Source organism: Protopterus annectens, chromosome 1.part0 (genome assembly GCF_019279795.1).
Source record: "Protopterus annectens isolate FY-2018-M chromosome 1.part0, PAN1.0, whole genome shotgun sequence".
In the NCBI taxonomy this organism is placed as follows: domain Eukaryota; kingdom Metazoa; phylum Chordata; order Ceratodontiformes; family Protopteridae; genus Protopterus; species Protopterus annectens.
This window is the reverse complement of record NC_056725.1, coordinates 1,205,800,044-1,205,823,070: the sequence shown is the minus strand read 5'-3', so window position 1 is coordinate 1,205,823,070 and position 23,027 is coordinate 1,205,800,044. Positions and strand designations below refer to the sequence as shown.

The window sequence follows — 23,027 nt, the reverse complement described above, 5'->3', positions numbered from 1 at the left end:
AATACAATTTGTAGAGTTATCACTCATTCTCAAAGAAATGAAAATCAATGTATAACTCTAGAAAAAGCAAACTGACTTCCAATTAAAGAGTAGACCTAGCACTAAGCTTACAGCTCTTCAAGTTCCTACATGAGCAGACCCACCTTCCTTTAACCTCTAAACTAATAAATCAAGCTCCTACATACAACCTCAGAAACTTGAATCATACTGGTTCCTTAACATGTCTCACTTGCCAAACTTCATCCCCCTGACCATGCATTTATTTCTCTGTCCCGAACTGTGGGAGTCCTTTCCACCCAAACTTAAAGACATTTAATTTTACCCCAAGTTCCATATATATATATATATATATATATATATATATATATATATACACACATATACATACACACACACACACACACACACACACACACACACACACACACACACACACACACACACACACACACACACACACACACACACACACACACACACACACACACACACACATTAATTAACTCTGTCAAATAGCATTTATGTTGACATGCATAATGACACAGATTAATCGACATTATGCACATCAACATGCTACTAGGCAAGTGGTCAGCTTTGATCTTGGCGCTTGTAAAAATTTAAAGAAAACAACATGAAGGAAACATCATTTATTGCAAGGGCACGCCCCACCCTACCCCACCCCCTGCTAGTTGTATATTCTAACTCTAAGATTGCACAATCCCCAGGAAAAGGGAATATTTCACTACCCGGGGATTGTCAGTCTTGCATACCTGCCGACCATCTGTTTAGTTGACCAGATTGTGCCGACTGCACAGTTGTTGACCAAAGTACCATTCAGCAAAGGTAGCAGTACCCATATATTCCTATCTTGTTAAATGTAAATAAAGCTTTGTAGTAAAGTGTATATTGATAGCAGTATAATTTTATTCCTTCAGTTTACTGGTTTAGTACTTTTATATCCTTAGCATTGCACATTCTTTGTATTTTATTCACTGACACTTCATGGTTTTATTTTCTGATGTACTCTGTATAGGTGGTTATGTTATTGACCCCAGGTGGATACTGAAATTCAGAATTCATCAGTGCTCTACCCAGGTTAACAAAATTCAATAAATAAAAAAAAAATAACTGACCCTCTTGTCATTTGCTCTTCAATGGTCACTGGTCTGAATTTGCAAGAGCAGTGTACTTTTGTGTGAAGTAAGACAGGATACTTTGTTATTGTGACATTTATTTTTTAACATAACCTGACATCTGAGGCATACACAGTAAAGTGCATGCGATTTACAGTACAGTCACAGGGTGATGTGGTTGAATTCCATTCCTCCAGTTTATCTGTCTGTGTATGTGCTTCTGTGTTTGTGTTAAAAATCTCTGATATTATTATTTTATCTGTGGACATGCACACTATGGCCTGGTACATCTGTAACTCTACTGGGTAGCAGTAACAAAAAGGCAAATCGTTATCATTTAAAAATAAGGCATAGAATGCATCATGGAACATCCAGACCATCAGAACTTCTGTGGGCTTGGTAGCCCCCATACCCAAGGCTGTAGAAGTGGATTTTGACACAGAATTTATATTGGCATCCGCCCTGAACTTCATGCAGTCTAAAACCAGCCCTGCTAAGAGCTGTGCACAGATAGTTGCTGTAGATTGTTTTTTTTTTTTTGGGGGGGGGGGCTAGAGATAGTTTAGTTATTAGTATGTTAATTTTTCTTACAGTCTAACCCACAGGTATGCACAGAATGTTGATATAATTTGTGTAGGGACCGTAGACACTGTGATCACTGTTTCTTAAACTCCCCTCCAAAACCTCAGATGTGTGCAGAGAAGGTCACTGTAGCTTGTCTAGGAGCAGTGTGCTGTTTTGAAGCAGCAATTGTGAATGCAATAGTCTGATCACTATTATTTTCACTCTCCTTGTACTCAGACATCAGATCCATATACAAGTAGCTATGTTTTGGGGGTAGATGTAATAAGGCATGGTGTTATGCATGTCTGACAGCAGCAGCTTGAATTATGTTACTCTGTATTGTTTGTGCGTTCAGTTTTGTCCCAGTCTGACATCAGAGTAGAATGCAAAAGGTGGCTGTCTTTTGAAGGCTATGAATGTGGAGGTGAGTAGACTGGAGACCACGGTAGAGGGGGGATCAGGGGGATGTGTTTTTGTGTGCAGGGCATAATAGGTGGGCGGGTCAAGGAGCCCTTCAACTAGGGCACCATTTCACTTGAGGCTGGCTCTGACTCGATCATTATGTGGTGACTGCCATAGCCTTCTGAAACAGGAGGATGGGGAGACAGCATTGTTTGGGGTGTTGCATACTTTTTGGTTTTAGTTTTTCATGAATTGCATAGCTTGGTTGTTTATTCACATTCAGTTCATTGACTATTTTTTATGTTTTATGTCTAAAATTGTAAAATGACTCTAGTCTTCAGATCTAGTTTAAAAACAAACGTTTAATAATCGTGTAACAGTTCAGAGTTTGAAGAGTGGTCTGCTGTCAGTGATTTTTTTTATCCAGGTTGTTCTGCACATGTCATGCACACATGTGGCGATGCATTTTTGTATTAAAATTAATGGATCCCATGTACTAGGCTTTATTATTGTTAAAGACAGCATACGTTACTGCACATAAATGCTTTGATGGTACACAGTAATAGATGCTGATTATTGGTCTTATTAGTTGGTTTGCAGATATGGCACAGATTCTATAATACATAGCAGGAAATATTTATTTGTGTATTATCATGCTTTAGTGCATCAACTGTTAGCATTTCTGTGTCTTAATTCATATTTACAAAGTCCGAATCTCAAGGTATGTTTTTGACTTTACATGCTGTTATCCTATATTTTTGCAGTTCACACTAAAGCAGGACCTGCTTAAGCAACTTTCATCATTAAAGACAAAGAAGTACCACCCCCATAAAAAGCAGCGTGTGCATCAAAGTGAAACCGAGAATTGCGCAGTCTGTTTGGATCAGTTTCACAGAAATCAGGTAAGGCTGAACGTTTTTAGTTAGCCATTAATAGTATCACCGAGGAATACTAATTTAAATAATGTATTCCAGTTTAGTGAAACCTATAAAAATCTGACAGCAGAAATTACCCCCCCCCCAAAAAATAAAATGCAATGCACAATAACAAACTGCTTCTCAATACTGCTTCCTTGGATAAGGAAATATGTTTCCTTTCTAACTTTTGTCTTTAAGCTAAAGTTGTGAGTGGCCCCTGCCATAAACAAACTCTACAACAGAAGAAAGAAACGGTTGCAAAAAGGAGTAAAATCCCACAATTGGAGGAACTCCCTGGTCAGCCTCAGTAAGAAGCTGAGATCCCCCATTAAATCCTCCAAAGCTAGTTACGAAAACAAAATTGCCACTGATTCTAAAGGCAACCACAAAGCATTCTATAGCTATATCAAGAATCTCAATGACAACACTCAGATCTGCTCTGAGTTACAGCACAATGGCACTAAATATACAGAACCAACTGATATTGCCAACATTCTGGCAGATAGGTTCAGTGCTAACTTTACCCCCCTCTCACCACCTAAAGGGCCCATCTCTATACCAGAAAGAATGCAAAGTTCCTGTAATCACGACTGCACAGGTAACAAACACAATCTCTAAAGCCAAGAACACAGCATCCATGGGACCTGACAACATCCCAGGCTGCGTTCTACATGAACTACAGAACGAACTGGCACCCCACCTAAGTACTATGTTCAATCATAGCCTTACTTCAGGCTTTGTGCCCACTGAATGGTGCACAGTGACGGTCATCCCACTCCACAAAGGGGGAGCCACCACGGACCCCGGGAACTACCGCCCCATTAGCCTGACAAGCCTGGTCTGCAAGGCTATGGAACGTATCATCATGGAACTTATAAACAATGACATTGGTAATCTCCAAACTCTGGACTCCACCCAGTTCTGGTTTGTAAAAGGCAGATCATGTCTCCTAAACCTGATAGACGTCTTTGAAGTGGTCACCAAAGCCGTAGATGAGGGTAAGGTGGTTCACACAGCCTATCTAGATCTCGCTAAGGCTTTCAACACAATCCCCCACTCTGGAATTATAGATAAACTCACTAAACTAGGTATAAATCCCTATGTCACAAGATGGGTTGCCAACTGGCTCACTGAGAGAATCCACACTGTGAAAGTAGCAGACTCCAAATCCGACTTCAGACCAGTGACAAGTGGGAGTACCACAGGGTTCAGTCCTGGTTCCTCTCCTGTTTGGTATCTATTTCTCTGTAGTACAAGCTAACACAGAAGGTCTTTGGCTAATGAAGTTCGCAGATGACTGCAAACTAGGAACCATAATTGAAACTCCTAATGATGTGGACCTCCTACAAAAGGGCCTCAGTGAGACAGATGCCTGGTGTCAAAGCCATGGCCTCAAGCTCAATGCCAAAAAGTGCATTGTCATTCCTTTTGGTAAAAACTATGTACCCATGAACTACCACATAGGCGGTAGTCTACTTAACACCAAAACTGTGATAACAGCCCTTGGGACACAGGTGGACAGTAGTCTCTCCTTTGATCATCACATCACCACAGTAGTCAAGAAATCCTTCTACACGGCACACCTCATCACTAAAGGTTTCTCATCCAGGAAAAAAGAGGTCATTGTTCCCTTCTACACATCACTCATTAGACCCATTATAGAATACAGCAGCCCTTTTGATATGTACCTCACAAGACATCTACAACAACTGGAAAGGCTTCAGAAATACCTCACAAAGAGGATTACCAGCCTCAAACAGATGCCCTAAGCAGACCATCTAAAAAAACTCCAGCTTTACTCCGTCACATATCGCCTACTCAGAAGCGATCTCTGCCTATCATATAAAGCTATGTCAAACCCAGAGCTGTTGGACATGCTCCACTTAAAGAAATCCCAATCCCTCTGAGCTATACGTTCTAGGGACCTAAACCTTGTCACCACAATAAACAGAACATGCTGGAGGGATAGATTCTTTTCCCAGAGACTTCCCATACTCTAGAACAAACTACCTATCTATATCAAACATAGCTCCTCATTAGCACTCTTCAAGAAAAATCTTGATGATTAGAGGGGAGATAGGAAATTCACTCCGGGGATCACTTCTGTGGCTCTGCTCAGCAGGGGCACAGGAAAATAATTTTCTTTGGTGGCGAAAGCCAGGGTACCTTTTTGGCTAGGCTTATATAGGCCAATAGCCTAGTACCTATCTATGAACCTATGGCCAAGAGTGGCATGATGAATGCATTAAAGTGAAGGACATGAAGCCTTTTAATTTCTGAGGTTACAGTTCCCAATATTGTTTTGAGGCACTTGTAATAACCTTATTTACAAACATGAGAAATGCCATAGACCAACTCACATCCCCCAACACTACTCACCAAACAGGCCTCTTCACTCAGAAGTTTAAAAATATATATTTCTAGTAACTAAATCAAACAAATCTGCTAGTAATTATTTCTCCTACAGCTCTAAAATTTGTAACTCTATCCCCCCTTGCTCTTAAAACAAATTTATATTTTGAAATCTTATAAGGTACAAATAAAACAATACCTAATAAACACATGGCCTTCTGACTAGATGAAAATTCCCCTCCATCCATCCAGTGTATTGTAAGCAATGCTATGTCTCAACTTATCTAAGGACCCTGTACTGATGCATTCTATCTACAGCCTGTTACTCTTGTAATTGTTTATCGTTAACGCACTTACTTCACTCTCCCCTTTCCTTACTACTTACTCTTCTCCTCACACCCTCTTTATTTTTATTACACTCTCCTATTCCCCTTCAAGATTTCCTGGCTAATTTCCTTGCTTTTGTCGCTCCTTTTCTTTCATTCCCTCTCACGTCACATCCTTTCTATACCTTCCTGTTCCCAGTCACTGGCACCTTACAGCTGCTTTTCCTGACAATAGTACTATATCTTTTTATCCAGCATTGCTCAAACTTCCTCAGTCAGCTTATCTCAAGAATATCTGTTTGATCCACTTTGTGTGCTACACCTCTACCTGTTTCCCCTGGTATTGCCTCTCAGACTTGCCATTTTACCTTGCTTCTCTGTACACTGCAGTATAACTGTCCCTTTCACCAGCACATTAAATTAATACTTTTTTCCTCAAACCTCACTTCTGACAAATGACTGTTTTTCTCTCATGCCATTTTCTTTGTTTTGAACCAACGTTGTACTTATTAGATTTCATCCATGACCTACAGCATTTTTATATTGATATGTAGTTATCTTTTCTAAAAAGCTGTGTTTTGTTGTATGCTGTGTTTGCAATTCACTCTACTGAATTGTTTAAAGTCATTGTAATTTTGATAAACATGAACAGGGGTTCACGTAGTTACGGGCTGTAAAACAGAAAATAAACTCACGTACAAGTAGTAAAAGCCAAAGTTTAATCTCATTTCAATCACTTAGTTGAACGCTTTTGTCCAAAAACACTACTTCTTTTTTTCTCAATAAACTTTTTATTAATTTTGAAAGGACATTTATAAAGCAGTACATAGTCATTGAACAATAATGTACAGACTTACATATTATAACAACTTTTATACATGAAGAAAAGAAAAAAAAAACCTAGATTAAAACTGCAAATATCTAAAACATGAACAAAAAATTACACAAATTACTACAACTACTATAAAATATGAACAAAATCAAAAAGGTGTTGTATAAATGATAGTTTAAAAAATAAAACATGTAACACAATGGGTAAAGGTTCACCAAAGTCTTCTTGCAAGTTGCATTTATAAATGAAATTATTTATCGGATAATAAATCCATAAGGTCTTCCCAGAGTTTCTTAAAATAAACTTTTTTCTTAGTTCCTTTAATTATAAGTTTATGTACTGCAATGTAATTCAATGCCATTGCTCTAAAACCATTCCATGAAAGCTTGGAGCGATCTAACCAGTTTAATGTAATATAAAGTTTAATAAGTGAGCAAATAAAAATGAGAACATGAAATTTTATTTTAGGTATTCTTAAATTAGATATATGGAGTAACGCCACTTCCCAGGAAAGGGTTGATTTCTGATATCCCATCTTTTCCAAACGTACTTTTAAAGAACACCATAATTTGTGGGTCTGGTTACAAAACCAGAATATATGTATAATATCAGCCTTAGAAGAAGAGCAACAATTACATAAAGAAGAATTTTTAGGGTTAAATTCATTCAGTCTGGAGGGTGTATAATAGGAGTTATTAAAGATCATCAATTGAGTATATAAAAGTTTCTTAAAAGGAGATAACTCTAAAGTCCTTTTTATGGCAGACATTTTATCTTTGATAGTTAATGAGTTTATTTGCTTGTCCCAATACTTTGAGAAGAGACAGACCGAAACATGTAACCTACAATTTATCAGAACATACGATTTAGATAACATTTTATCTGAACTAGAGATCGTATTCAAGATCTCCATTAGTATTTTAATGTCCTGGGACTTATCAGCAGTATTTGAAAATTTCATATATGTTATTTCTCTCAATTGACGCAACATAGCTGTATATCTACAGTTTGCTTTGTACAATTTCCTTATATCTACCAATGACATATCTCTATATTTAATAATATCCCATACCAGAATATCTTTAATCAATGGAAAATTAGAAAGATCTATTAATAGATTATCAATTTTAAAATTTGGATTAAGATGTAAAGGTTGAAGATAGAGTAAAGCATCCTGTAGATTAATGGATTTTATTAAACTTTGAAAAATCATTATCTTATATTTTAAAGTTGATGAAATCTTATACTTATTACAAGTTATTACAGAGAGAAATGGAAGAGACTTTGGATTAATTCCTTTAGTAAGAACATGTTGATGCCATATTCTCAACCAAATTGGAGAAACTTTGTATGTTTCTAAAGTTAAATTAGAAATCATTAAAAGTCTATTAGCACATATAATCTTGTAGTAAAGGTGCAAGTTAGGTAAGTTTAGGCCTCCTCTAGATTTAGGATGAGAGTTTTGTATAAGAGATTCTAACTGATTTTGGAAACCACATAAATTTAGCTAATTCCTTATCTATCCTAGAAAACATATTATTTGGAATATTGAGATCTGAAGCATAGAAATGATACAAAAGTCTAGGCAGCACATTCATCTTAATCACAGCAGCTTTAGAAAGCAAGGATAAGTTTAAGAGCTTCCATCTATGCAAATCTTGAATAATATTAGACCAAGCTTTTAGAAAATTATTCTGTAACATAGAATCATGGTTGTGATAAAAATGTATACCCAAATAATTAAGATTAAAGGAAATTCCAAAAGATGAATATGGAAAGAAGGTAGATTTATGATATGTCGGATTGATGGGAAAAATACTTGATTTTTCATGATTAACCTGATAATTAGAAGAATTAGAGAAGGCCTCAATTGCATTTATAATTTTAGAAAGATCTGTATTAGGACATTGAAAATATAAATTAACATCATCTGCAAAAGCTGAAAGCAATATATTATTCTTTAAAATTCTTGGTATAGAGTGATACGTAAAAACACTGTACTTCATCAGAACAATTGACTTGAAGTCAGTACTACAAAATATACCCATGAATCCACTAGTGCTAATTGATTCATCAAATCTTAAAGGAATTCACTATATATAAAACCACTCAACACTGCCAAAGGTAAAAACTCCTAATGAAAAGTGTACATAAAGAACAAATAGACAAATGTTATAAAGGTGTAGAAAAATATTAGAAGTATAAAAGAAGTTTCTCAAAACTTGCATACAGAACAATTCGTAACCAATTTAAGGCTTTGCTGCTCTCATTTTGAGCATAGGCTGAATGGAAACATATTCATTTTGGGGGGATTCATTCATGGTAACACCTTTTTTTGATTACCAGTTTTACATTGGTGTGTTGTCATGGGCTCGACATTGAATAAGTAGCTGCTTTGCTGTATTTTGAAGATACACTATTGATCTTTTTTGGCTTTAACAGTGGAATTGATATTTTGGGCATTTTTACATCAGTTTTCCCCATTTACAGGAGATTATTGCTGCCTTGTGTGTTCTGCACTTTATTTGGGTTTTTCTTTGAGTGGCTCTTCATTCCATTGAGAAGGTACCACTTGCTACTGAATGGAAGGGGACAAAGAACAAAGTTCCCAATCTGAACACATTTCAACTTACTCAGCTTTTAGAGCTATTAACTCAACAAGTAAGCCAGATAACTGCATCTTTACACTCTGTTTCTAACCCAATTATTGACATAAGTGTACCAGCTTCTACAATGGAATGGACGAAGTAATGGCTTGTGAACCATTCACTGACATCCCAGAGGACCACCACTGAAGTGTCGGCCAACTTATCCAGGGTTCCTAAAACCTCACATCAAGGCAAATGAGGGATGGTATACTTAAAGGTTGGCTGGAACATGATTTTTCTTTCCATTTAGACCCAGGGCCACGAAGTGGTGAACAGGTCAGTTTCAAGTTTAGATTACGTGACTTTGAGAAAAAAATTGAAGAAACTGCAAACATTGCAAGTGGACAATGCATATTTAAGAGAATATTTGAGGCAGGGAGAAATCCCCAGAGGTCTGAGACTATGTAAATTTCCATTTGATATTAAGGGACTAAAGAATTTTTTGCACTTATTGAAATGTTTAATAGACATGGAACTGAACTGGTAGAATTTATTATCAAATTCAGTTCTACCCGTATTAAAAGTTTAATGAATGAAGTGGCTCTTTTAAATAATACTATTACCAGTGATTTATTATTTACTGATTATCACCAAAAGACACAACAATATTTTTAATTTTGTGAATGATCATGTTTCATCAGTTGTTAGAAAAAAGGAATAGAAATTTCTTAGAGAAAACAAGGGTTACAGAGAAGGTAAGGCTTACCCTTTAGGAGTGAGGGGGAGTAAATTCAGTGAGTATGACGAGCAAGGGAGTGATAAACACCTGAGTGTAGGAAGTTCACAGGAAAATGCATATGAGAATTTTACTGTTGCTGAGATCGATGAACAAGGAGGGAACAATGTGGACCCTTTAGGAGTTTGCACTGTTGAGTTTCCCCCGTTACCCTGGAGATCAGAAAGGATCAAAAACCAAATAGGAAGGATTCAAACAAATTTTTATTACCAAGCTAAAACATCGAGGGGAAGAGGCAACTCCTGGGGACAATGACAAACAAAAAAAGTAAAGTCCAGAAATGGTAGAGCAGAGAGATGATAGTGATGTTTTAGCTTCTTATGAATGTAGAGTCTTTTCAGGAAACAGTTTTTTACATTTTTAATTACAGAGGTTTATCAGTGCCACATATTTCAACTTGTTTGAGAAGGGATTTAAGTTTGTTCCCACATAATGGAAGTATTACGGATGTGATTTTAGGCTTAAATTAAGTTTCCTAGTAAATAACTTTATCTTTTCTCAACAAGGATAAACAATACAACTGCTCAGATAATTCCTTGAGAAAGAAAAATGTATTCAGTCCCCCTTTACACAAAACTTTGAATGCATTTGAGAAAGCTTGTGAGAGAGACTTGCACTCATTATTTGCTGAAAGAAAGAGGGGACCTTGTTGGATAAGTTAACAAGGGACATATCTATTAGGGTCATGAAACCAGACAAAGGTGTGGGTGTGATGATTGTCAATCAGATTATGTCAGTAAGATTTTTAATGTACTACGAGACAGCACTCGCTAGTCTTTGGTCTCCAAGAATGAGATTAACGTTGCATACAAACGTGTGATATATAATGTTTGCAACTGGGAGTGTGTCAGTATCATTTGTGATGTAAAATGCTTGTAACTAGGATTGTGTCAGTGTGGTTTGTTTTCAGTTTTATAAATGTAGGATTGCTTATGTCGTAAGTGATGGTTTAATAAAGATGTTTCTTGTTTACAAAAAAATGATGCATGGAAACGTATAGCTTTATTCTTGGAAGACGCTTTTAACACAGGATATTATATCAGTTGAGTCTTATAATTTTTTTGTACAACAAAAATCTTTGATTTTAGCTGTCTTTGGTATCCCTAGGATGCATAAGAGTGTGGTAGATCCACCATATAGATTGATTGTAGCTGCTCAGGAATCTAAGAGCTACCTCCTGGCAGTGTATATTGACAGAAAATTTTAAAAAGTTACTAAAGGATTTTCCCTATATTTTACATGACTCATGGAACTTTTTAGGAAAACTTATCCCAGGACTCTGTACAGAGCAACACAGTTTAACTATTGATGTCATCAACCTTTTTTTCGTGTATTCCCCATGATATCGGTTTACAATTCTTTGAATATGCTTTGGTTGACTGCAGTGTTTTGGACACTAAGGAACTTGGATTTCTTGTGGACCTAATGGATTTAGTTTTCCATAACAACTTTTTATTTTTTGAAGGAGAATTCTACAGGCAGGTTAATGGAGTAATGATGGGAGTGGCTTGTCTCCCCATATTTGTGAATTTAGTTGTGCTCACTTGGGAGAAATAACACACTTTGGGTTCAGATTACTCCCACTTATGGTCATTTTACTGTTGATTTTGAATATGTTCCTGATGTGGACAGGAAGTGTGAGAGAATTGGAGCATTTTTTGACTTTTATATCCAACACCACCTCTTTTTTGAAATTTACCTCACAGCAAGAGGTTCTCCCGTTCAGTTCTCGGCTGGAGCGCCTTCTGTGTGGAGTCTGCATGGCCTCCCCGTGGTCGAGTGGCATTCGAAAGACATGCGTGGAATGAGCATGCCTTCGCTGAAGGTTGGGCGTCGAGCTGGCATCTTGGCACCCGTAAAAAAATCTACTGCCAATCATTAGCAGACTGGAGTTCCGCTGTGGTGACCCCTAACCGGGAAAAGCCGAAAGAAGAACCCACTAACACAGTGGTAGAAATGCTCACTATTTAGATGTACACATGACCATAGAAAAAATTACTTTGTGTCATCAATTTATAGGAAGGACACCTTTTTAAATTCCTATTTATTCTACAGCAGATGCCACTCATGGTTTTGCAGAAAGTACCTGGTTAAGAGGCAGTTTATCAGGGCATCTAGAATGGTATCTAAAGGTGAACTCTTTTTGCAGGAACTGGACACTATGACTAACACGTTTCTTGAAATGAGATACCCACTTGACTTATTACAAACACTTAGAACTGAGGTTATTGGGAATAGGTGGGGTAAATATCACTCTATTTTGGGTAAATCTCTGAAGTCTGAAAAACCATCCTGTATTCCCAAAGAAGCTGAACCAAGTTTGATATTTTTTTACAAAGCTGTGGCTATTAAATATGGCTATTTAAGTACCAAGGTTAAGAGCATTATTTTAAGTAAATGAGCCATTCTCCAAACCGACAAGGAGATTTTTGAGTTTGTGGGAGAAACGCCTACTTTTATCTATAAAGGTGCATCAAATGAATTCTATGAACTGTGGTAGATGTAATTATTGTCAGTATATAATGGAGAGTAAGCAAGTTTTTTAAACAATTACTGTAGCTCAGAAATTAGTACTATGAAAAAAGTAACTGCAACTTGAAGGGTTTAATTTATTTAGTCATTTGTAACCAATCCCAGTACTTCTATGTAGGGAAAACTGAAAGAAAACTTGCAAAAAGAATCTACAAACATCTTTACGATATAAAAAAGCTAATTTGAACAATGCCCTTTACAGAGACACTTTACTGTGTGAGGGATTTAAAAAGTTTGAATTTGGCATACTGGAAATTGTTTCCACTAATGCCAGGGGAGGTTCCGGGGAAAATAAGTTGGAGTACAAGGAACTCCTCTGGCAGGTGAGGTTGGATGCAACAGCTAAGCTAGGACTGAATGAGTACGTTTCCATTCAGCCTGTGCTCAAAATCAGTTAGCACTAGTGGATTCATGGGTATATTTAGTAGTACTAACTTCAATTGTTCTGATGAAGTCCAGTGTTTTTTGGACAAAAGCACTCAACTAAATGATTGAATGAGATTAAACTTTGGTTTTTAGTATTTTGCACACTTGTGAGTTTATTTTCCACATTTTAGCAGCCCATGACTACGTGGACCCTGTTCTTGTTTATTGTTATTCAAGTGGTTGCATGATAAATATACTTTCTTTTGATTATTCGTTGTAATTTTGCTTGTCTGTTTTTTGTACATGCATTGTTCTTGGAGTTTTTCCCCTAGGCCTCTGCTGCAAAGGGGCAACTTATGCCTAGACAGACAATCCTGGTAAATAAATGCTAATAAATAAATAATTAGACAAATTAAGTTTATATGATGGAAATATTTTGAAAGTCTTCCTTGAAAACTAGAAATGTGAACTCTGTTATTGAAGGCGGTACTGAGGGCGGTAATTGTTTAGTCAGCGGTGATGGTATAGAAGAGATTCATGTTGAACAGCACAAACTTCCAGGAATGCTGAAATTACTTGTTTGGCCACACAGGTTGTGTGCATACATTCCTTGTATCTAATATTTGACATCAGACAACATATTTCCAACGATCATTCTGAAATCTGCTAAGGGTCATATTTCTCAAAACCATGCTTAACTTTGACACAACAGTAAGAAACAGTTTACAGAATGTTTTAAGCATTAACATTATAATTTAAAAACTGTCTAAGCAGCCCAATTTGAGTTCAAACAAACCTTGGAAATGTCAGCATCACTCACTGCAGTTTATTGTGTTTCTTTTTTGTCTCTACACTCCACAACATTTTACTTATTGGTTTGCTTGTGATGCCTTTTTCTCTCATTTTTAAACGTTATAAAATCATAGTCTAATGGATTTTTGAAAAAAATTCCACAGAAGAAAATTGCTTTTACAAAACTAGTGATTGTAAGAAGCCCTGTTTTCAATAAGTGCATAAATGGTATATTTATTATAAATAGTGTTATTTCATTCGTAGAGATGTCTAACGTAGTTATGTGCATATGTGCATCAGTTTTGACAAAAGTATTCCTTTGTCCCCTCTTCTGAGTCTTGTATTTTTTTTTCTTTTACTGAAGTAAAAAAGTAAGTATCAAAGAGTGAATGAGAATGATTCTAGTGTAGAAAGCAACACTTGTAAATTGAATATATACTTTGGTTATTTAAAAAAAACAAATGCAGTGATGACTGTTACAATACAAATCACTGCTAGCCCCAGAATTTATGGAACTGATATTTTATGGTAGGGGACTTTGCCCATCTCACTTTGTATGCAAGATGAGATTTTCTATTATTACTAACTCTGGGGTTGCCAAATAACTATGACAGTTTTTAAAATAAAGTTTCCAAAAGCTTTTATTCACCCACCAGACCAAACTGTATGGTCTTCTGTGCATCATTCAAATTACCACAGCCCCATCAGAAAAGATGAAATATATAGGGATTAGCAAAGGTTTTGAAGAAATGCATATGTTGCACTTTTTGTAAGTAACCATTCTTTTTCCCTTTTAAATTTCTCCAAGTCTTTTGAGTGTTTAATATCATGATGGGAAAGGACCCCGTTGTTAAATAAAAGTATGATTAAAGTTCATGAAATGAGTATTGTTTCAATCCTTGATGTTAGCCAGAAGTGCTGTTTTGGGAACTGGTAATGTGACCAGAACTGACTCCTGCAGTTCATACGGAGTTACATGTATCGGTAACATATTTAAGAAAGATTGTAAATTCTTTTTATAAGATCCGTTGCTCCTACTACTGTTGGAACTGTCTGGGTATCCTTCTTCCACATTGCCCTCATTTCTGCCTTTAAATCCTGGTATTTTATGACTTTGTGTGTCTCTGTACTTAAGACACTGTAGTCATTAGGTATAGCAATTCCAATGATCAATGCTACTTTTGTCTTCTTTTCCTAAACTACTATATCTGGTTTTCTGTCATCTACTTTTGGAACTCCTGGTAATGGGTGAGGCCATGTGATATAAACATAATTTTCCATAATGCTTTGTGGCTCATGTTTCCAATGCTTATCAGCTACTTCAGTATTATAATGTTTGCACAATCCCCAGTGCAACAGTCTTGCTACATTATTATGCCTTTCAGTTTACAGTCCTTCTGTCGTTAGTATATCACAACCAGCAACAAGATGTGTGACTGTTTTACAAATTCTGTTTTACAAAACCTACATTTGTTTATTTCTCCCACATGTTCAATGGACTATGTAAACCAACGTATGCATAGTCCACTGTCCTGGGCAGCCAATATTAACCTTTTGTCTTTTGGTTTAAATTCATCTCTCCTTAACCATTCCTGCATTTGGTCCTGATTGACATGAGGCTGTTCCAAGAGTTTTCTCTACTTGCAACTATATTCATGCATTTTCCACATTTCTTTCCTTCTCATCTGATCCTTCTCCTTATACTCTTTCTTTTGTTTTTTGGCACATTCAGTGGCTGCCTGATTTTTATCTACTTCTGGTTTGATTTCCATTCCCACTTGACACCAATATGGTTCTGCTAAACTAAGCAGGGAAGTCATCTTAGACTTGTTCAGCTCATGCTTTAAAACTTTCACTACGTTTGGATCTTGTGAGGTCAGCAGATATGTTTGCAGTCCTATAAATGGATATCATTTTTAACTCAACTGTGGACTACCCACTGTTTTATTATTTTGTGGTACATATTTTAAAGTTCGATTTTTATTAGTGAACTAAGTGTGTAACGTATTTGAAGGAGTGAACTTCACACCCTCCACACTGCAAAGTTTCTGCTTGGTTTGTTTTTGACACAGTATAGGTTGCATCCTGGGTTTTCTGAGACTTTGAGGGATACCAAAGATTTTTCCTGCTACATTGGTTTCTCCTTAATTTGGGAATTCATTCTATCCTGCTGTGGTATTATCAGAGTTAGATTTTCTACACTAAATCCTTCACTTCTCAGGTAATCCATAACCTCAGTTTGTATTTCTTTAACTTCTTCATTAGTAATCCTACTTTCTACTTTTTCTCTTTGTTTTCATGTTTTTTGTGTTGTAAATTTATTCGTAGCAGGATGCCTTTTCCTGTAATTTCTCTTCAAATATCTTTGTTACTGTTCTTTTTGTATTGATTAATTTTGCTTTCTCCTTTGCATAAGTATTGCACCATATTACATTTCTTTTTCATTCCTATGTCCGTATTTCTTCTCTAGATGTCTCCGGCTCCTCCTATTTCTCCTTATTTGGAGAACTCGCTGTTCCGTCATTCTGCGATATAACCTGTTAGACTTTCTACACTAAATCCTTCACTTCACAGGTATTCTATATCTCCTGCTTCTTTTTTTTTTAACTTCTTTGTTACTAATCTTCTGTTCTACATTCCCCATTTGTGATCTTATTTTTTATATTGTGAAATTTTCAATATCTGTGTGCGTTTGCCTATATTTCTCTTTGAATATCTTTAGGGCTGTTTTTTTTTGTATTGATTAATTTGGCATGCCCCTTTGCATAAATATAGCATCATATCAGATCTTTCTTGCTTTGCCTTGTCCATATTTGTTTTTTACACCTTTCAAAAATCTCTAGATTTTGTTCTTTATATTTTTCACACTTCCTCAATCGCTACTTTTCCCAAACAGCCCAAGGTTTCTAGGTCTTTATAGTGTTTTTCACAAATCTGTTGTATCAATGAACACAAATCTGCATTTGAAGCTTTAAACAGTTTTTTGTTGGGGAAGTATTTTTCTTTCCTCTCTTAATCGTTTTGTATATCTCGTGTCTGGAAATTCTCAACTTTTTGCATAATAGTAACAATACATAATTTCTTTCTTATTCTCAATAGTCCCTTCTGTCATCTTTATAGCTCTTTTTTGGCCTATCAGTTTTTGTGATTTTTGTGGACTACTACTACTACTACTACTGTCTACAATGGGGGAGGGGGTTTATTCTTCTGTTAAGGCCCACTTATCAGCTGTCTTTGCTTGTCTGCCTTTATTTCCTCCTTTAGCTTTTACATTTCAGGCTAAACAATTCGTTAAAGGCATCCTTCATATTAGGCCTCCCAGGAAGCCTGTTTCTCCTACTTGGGATCTTAATTTTGTTTTGAAAAAATTGACTCTGGCTCATTTTGAGGCTGCAGCTTTAGCTTCCTTGCAGTATTGCTCTTGGAAGACTGTACTTTTATTACCTTTACTTCTGCCAGATGAGTGTCTGAGCTTCAAGTCCTTATGGCTTGTCCTCCTTTTTTGGTGTTTCATAAGGACAGGGTGTCCTTGCATACTAATCATTCTTTTATGCCCAAGGTGGTGAATAGTGAATGAGTTGTCCCTTAATCAGTCTGTTCATTTGCCCTCTTTTTCTCCACAATCTGCCAGTGAGAAGGTGCTGCACACATTGGGTGTATATAGACAACTCAGATTTTATTTGGAAAAGACTAAGACTATGTTGAAATCTGACCAGTTGTTTGTTTCCTTTCATCCTAGGTCCTTAGGATTAGCTGTATCCAAGCAATCTATTTCTTCTTGGCTCTCAAAAGCTATTTCTTTTTATTATCCTTTTCATGGTAAGAGCCTTCCTTATTCTGTTAAGGCTCATTCTGCTAGAGCGGTGACTTACTCTGGTGCTTTTTTCAAGTGTTTGGATACTAGCTGTATTCTTGAGGCAGCTACCTGGACTTCTCTGCATACAGTTACCAAGTACCACAAGTTGGATGAGTTGGAGCTGGTTTTGCTAGGGCCATCCTTCATGGTTTCCTAGAAGGCTCTGCTGGTCCCTCTTCCTCACAAGTTTCTTCCTGAGCATTGACACTCTCCCTAATGTAATGAATACTGCAACAATGAAATGGAAGGACATAGTATAGCTGTGTAAAATCTTAGCATAATAGTAGATGTCTTTCTCTTCACTGTTGCAGTATTCACTCCCTCCCTCCTCCCCCTAGTCCATTTCTGTTCTTTATGTACTGGTTACCTCTCCCCCCCCCCCTTGGACTGGCATTCCTACTGGGGCTCTCAGTTCTGAGGATAGTATGTCTGGGCATCATCTTTATATCCTACGTTATGCAAGAAGCATATGTGTGGCATATGGTGTATTTAAAGCAACCTAAGGCTTTGGTAAACTGGCTGGATGTCGGGCCGCCCTTAGCATGGGATCTCTAATGAATATTGCAACAGTGACAAGAAGAACACTACCTTTATGGTAAGATTTTACACAACTGTACTTTCTACTGTTGGCTGTACTATTTGACGTACTGATAAAAAGGAGGTTAAGAATAGCAGAATCCCTGAGGATAAGGTAAGCAAATCACAGATCCCCTCTCAGTAGCCCATGTGACACTGAGTACAGGGACAATGATTCCAGTCCCTCCTGGTAGCTAAGGTTTTTCAGACCAGAGATAATTTTTGTTAGGAGTCACTGCAGTTTTTAAAGTGTTTTTTTATGTGAACAGTAAGGTAAATACCAGAGTGCATTATATTCTATAATGGATCTGACCAGTTTACATTACAAGAGAACAATGACCCGTTTGGTTTTAGAAGAATTGCCTTTATACATCGGGTCCAAGATGTAGAAAGAATTCCTAACTGCAGTTGCCATATAGTGATCAAATGAAAGGGAACTATCAACCCAGGGTGTTAATCGAGGCAGTATGTTAAAGCAATTTGCCATTTCCTGAAAGGGTATTCGTGTCTTGAGTTGACAACTACACCCAGCTTGCAGTTATCAGCGAATCTGGTAAAACAGAGATCAGAATTATCAGTTTTGAGATTGGAGAAAAAGATGCCAAACAGGAGGAGGCTGTCACAGGTCCCTGGGGTATATCACTTGTCGCCTTCTCATTGAAGAGACACCACCAACTTTGACAACATTGGTTCTGTCATTGAGCCAGTTTGCTATTTATATTAGCACACTAGTTAATGCCATAAGCTTATTTACAATTTCATTAAGTGGTATGTTGTCAGATACCTTGGCCAACTCAAGATAGGCAGCATGGACAGTGTTCCCACTGTCCAACACGATCTTTTCAAGCTTTAGCAGACATGGCCTACCTTTTATAAAGCTGAATTGCTGTGGGTCGAGCACAATCAGATTTTTGGTGTTGTGATTTAAGAGTTCAGTAATGATGCCGTCCATCACTTTACAGATAAGACTTATAAGGCTGATGGATCTCACCGTTGTGAAGTGGCATCTTTATTTCAATGTACACGGATCCAGGGACATAGACTGTTGATATATTTAGGGTAAACAGTTTAAGGAGTACATCAGTGGAATGCATGTTTGACTCAGTTTATTAGGCATCCCAGTATATTAGCAGGACCTATGGAAGAAGTGTTTTTGGTGTGTGAGAGTACCTTAAGGACATGATTCCTTAGTGATCATGATAGTGGGAAGTGACATAAGAATGACTACAGTTGGGATGATAGTTTCAGAGGAGAAGTTGGCCTCAAACAAAATTGCTAGTGTGTTAGCAGTGTCGTTCAGTTTTGAGTGGGAAGCACAATTATGGAAAAGTTAGCAAATGCTAACCTGACGTCATGGGTCTTTATGGCTGCCTTCAATTTCGTAGTGAATTTCTTTAATATTGTCTTCATGCAGAGGGCGTCTGACCTTACACAGTAGTGTGAGCAGTGAACAGTTTCTTCCTTCTATTAAAAATTTCATTTGTATTAACTGCAGCACTACACAAACCAGATAGTTATAAAACCACATCTCTTCAAAACCAAGCGAGTCAAAACAGTTATAATCCAAACAGACTGGTTTATTAAAACAGACGATCCTCTCTCTCCACAAGATACAGTGACTTTTCTCTGGCGCCTTGGCTGAAAGCCTTTACAGAGTACATCTACATTTTCTCTGTAGCACATTTATATACATCCTTCAGTTAAACAATTAATCAGTAATATTATTATCAGTAATAAAGCGAGTAACAGTTGGTCCATAGATTAGTACTAGGCTGACTGCCCTTGTGGGCCGTTTTAAGCCTAGCCAATTATCCCATCTTAGAATCAAACCATGCACCTTGTGTTTGTAAAGTAAATACCTTAGTCATTGTGCCAACCTCCCACCCATAACCATGCAGAATATTACATTCATAAAATAGCAGAAAGAATTTTAAGAACTAAGCTAACATGGGAATGGAGAAAGGAGATTCTGCCAATAGGGATGACTGCAATTAAAGATACAGACAATAGGCAAGAAGGGGCTGGAATTTATTTGAGAAAATTGGCAAAAGAACCAAGGTATTGGGAGCAAGTAATTAGAGTGGGAAATGTAATAGAATGAGAAAAGGCCAGAAATTTATTTGGACCGCAGGATAGAGATTGCCTTCCCTGTCAGTGACTAATATTAGAGTATAAGCAAAGAGAAATAAATAGGCAGGTCCTAAGTGAAAGACCGGCACTAGTAGATATTTTAGTAGAATCTAAAACAGAAGTTGCTGTTAAAAAAGGAATAATTAGTAGAGCATATAAAATACTGCATGATAACTTTAAGAATCAATCAGAAGAGGTTAGAAAGGATTGGGAAAAGAGAGATTGGATAAGCAGTTCAGAAAGAAACAATGGGGGGATGTATGTTTGCTTCCCAAATATGCAACCAAGTATATAAGATTTAGAATCTTTGCTTGGAAATGTTTACATAGCTATTTGTATTCCCCAAGTAGACTCCCAACAGTTTTTTTCCTCAGGTAGACAGCAAATATTGGAGGTATAATGGGGAAAAAAGGTAATTGGGAGCATATTTTCTGGAAGTGTAATGGATTATCAGACTTTAAAGATTCCCTAAGTGGCGTAATTAAGGAAATTATTTTGTACTACAAGTAGTGAATATAGTAGCAGAGATAAAACAACTGGAATTGGGATCTTTAGAAAAGTGTGGGAACAAATTACATAGGGAAAATGGGAATTATGGGAAAAATACATGCAGAGGAGGAATGAAGTTTAAAAGAAGCAAGATTTGAATGAGCTATGTAATGTTTGACTGACAATGACTGGATAGATTATAAGTGATGTAGAATGCAACTAAACTTATGTCAATATGGTTTGTGATGTATAACATTTGCAAGTGAAATTATGTCAGTATGGTTTGTTTTCATTTATATAAATATATGATTGCCTATGTCATACATGATAATTTAATAAATATGTTTCTTGTTTAAAAAAATGGTGCACCTCCAAACAATTACTCAGAAAGCTTTAACAGCCTTTGAAACATGGCTTCGTAACTCACAACTCATGCTCAACCCAAAAAGACCAAATACTACTTTTTTCCTCCAAATCCCTATATCATGAAAAAAAACAAAATTTAAAGTCCTCTCTCTCTTGGTAATGCAACCACTGAAGTCACTTCTCATAGCACACTGTTAGGGGTGATAGTGGATGATCTTACATTCGACCTACATATACAAAATTGCATAAAAAAGACTCATCAAAAGCTAGGAATGCTTTAATGAGCCAAAAACTTTCTCAACAATGTAATTGAAACTACACTTACCATTACTTATCTCCTGTCCATTCTTCTTTATGGCACTCCCATCCTTACTAACCTCCATGCTTCACAAAAATTACATTTTGAACAATGCTATAACAAGGTTGCTAAATTTGTAGCACATACCCCTTTCAGAACCCACCACTCTATAGCACTGAACAGCCTAAATTGGTTAGAACTGCCACATCAGCTAACATATACACAGCTTCTTACCACCTATACAGGTATCCAGCATCCGTTTGTCTGTCCAGCACTAAAAAAATTCTACACAACTCTGTTCCCAGGCGGTCTTTGCAATCCATTGACCAAAAACTGCTGTCTGTCTACAAACCTAGCAAATCTGTTTGGCACTGTCTGTACTCATTCAAGGTTGCTAAGGCCTGGAACTCTTTACCTGTATCCATCAGGTCAGTACCCTTCCTCCAATCTTTTAAAACCAGTCTGAAAGACTTCCTAGCTAAAATCTGGCTCTGTTTTTGCTCAAAACCACACTAAACTGTATCCCTAAACGTAAACAAGTACCTTTTCATTCCTAATACCTCCTTATTCTCTCTGCTTCACTTAGTTCCATACTGCTATCGAATTTATTTCCCTGACCCTCTCTCTCTCTAAATATACCATAAGCCTGTTTTCCTGCACTTCATATTGCAATTCGTGTTTATATTAAACGAACTTACCTTTAATTTCTCTACAAACTGTCTAAAATTTCTGTAAATATTAAATGAGTGTCATATACCTTTCATCAGTTCTTAGCCAGTGCATCTGATTATGTTGTTTTCATTCTTCCTCACTTATGAGTCTAGGATCCAATCCTAGGATCCAACTCAACCGCATTCTACAAGATTTCAGTTCCAAGCCTTGTGCTCCTCCCTTTACCTCCAATGCCCTAGTCCTTCTCCAACTCCTCGGATCTTGTTTGCTGCCATAGCTTTAAGACAGAGGATCCAGCCTGTCTATAAAATGTTACCATTTTTGGAAAGTCTTGTGATAAGTTTTCACCTTTGGTAACTTTATTTCTTATTGTACTGAAAAGTGGTATTGTTTTTTGCTCCTCCCATAGTTCCTGCTGGTGTGAGGGACATCTTTGTGTGTGTGTGTGTGTGTGTGTGTGTGTGTGTGTGTGTGTGTGTGTGTGTGTGTGTGTGTGTGTGTGTGTGTGTGTGCGCGCACGCGAGCACATTTCTCCTTTAGGGGACTTTCTTAATGGTTTTGGCATACAGTTTTAAAAGTTTTATTAAAAAAAAGTTTTTCTTCATTGTATTAATCCTAAAGGTTCTTATCTGGTGAAGTTATCTTGTTAGTAGAATATTGTTCTTCTTAGTGTAAATACTGTTGTTTGCAGTGCTTCTTGATTTTTGTTTTTTGAAGTTTCCTTTCATCTGGTGGTTCAAAAAAATGTTGGACAAGCCTGACAAGCCGACTGGGTTCAAAAACTGCACTTCTTGTGGGCATATGATTCCCAACTCTGATGCCCACAAGACGTGCATATACTGCCTAGGAGCTGCCCATCTGGACACTCCTTGCTCTGTTTGCAGTACATTTAATCTGAGAGCTGTTTTGGATCAACTGAATAAATTGATTTTGAAAGGCCTGATTCCTGCTGGGGCTCAGACCCCCTCAAAACAATCACAGGCAGTCTCGGAGCCAAGACAAAGGCACCATATGTCCCATACTGCCACCTTGGAGCTGAT

General features: G+C 37.0%; 1 protein-coding gene across 3 annotated transcripts in view; it reads left to right on the top strand.

The window, feature by feature from the left end:
- RNF215 (ring finger protein 215) overlaps positions 1-23,027 on the top strand; it is a 146,216-nt gene that overhangs the window by 73,371 nt on the left and 49,818 nt on the right. For all 3 annotated transcript variants that reach the window (XM_044065605.1, XM_044065613.1, XM_044065598.1), the window contains exon 8: positions 2,864-3,001. In XM_044065605.1, coding sequence (XP_043921540.1) covers positions 2,864-3,001 — 138 coding nt within the window. The remainder of the gene's footprint in view (positions 1-2,863; positions 3,002-23,027) is intronic.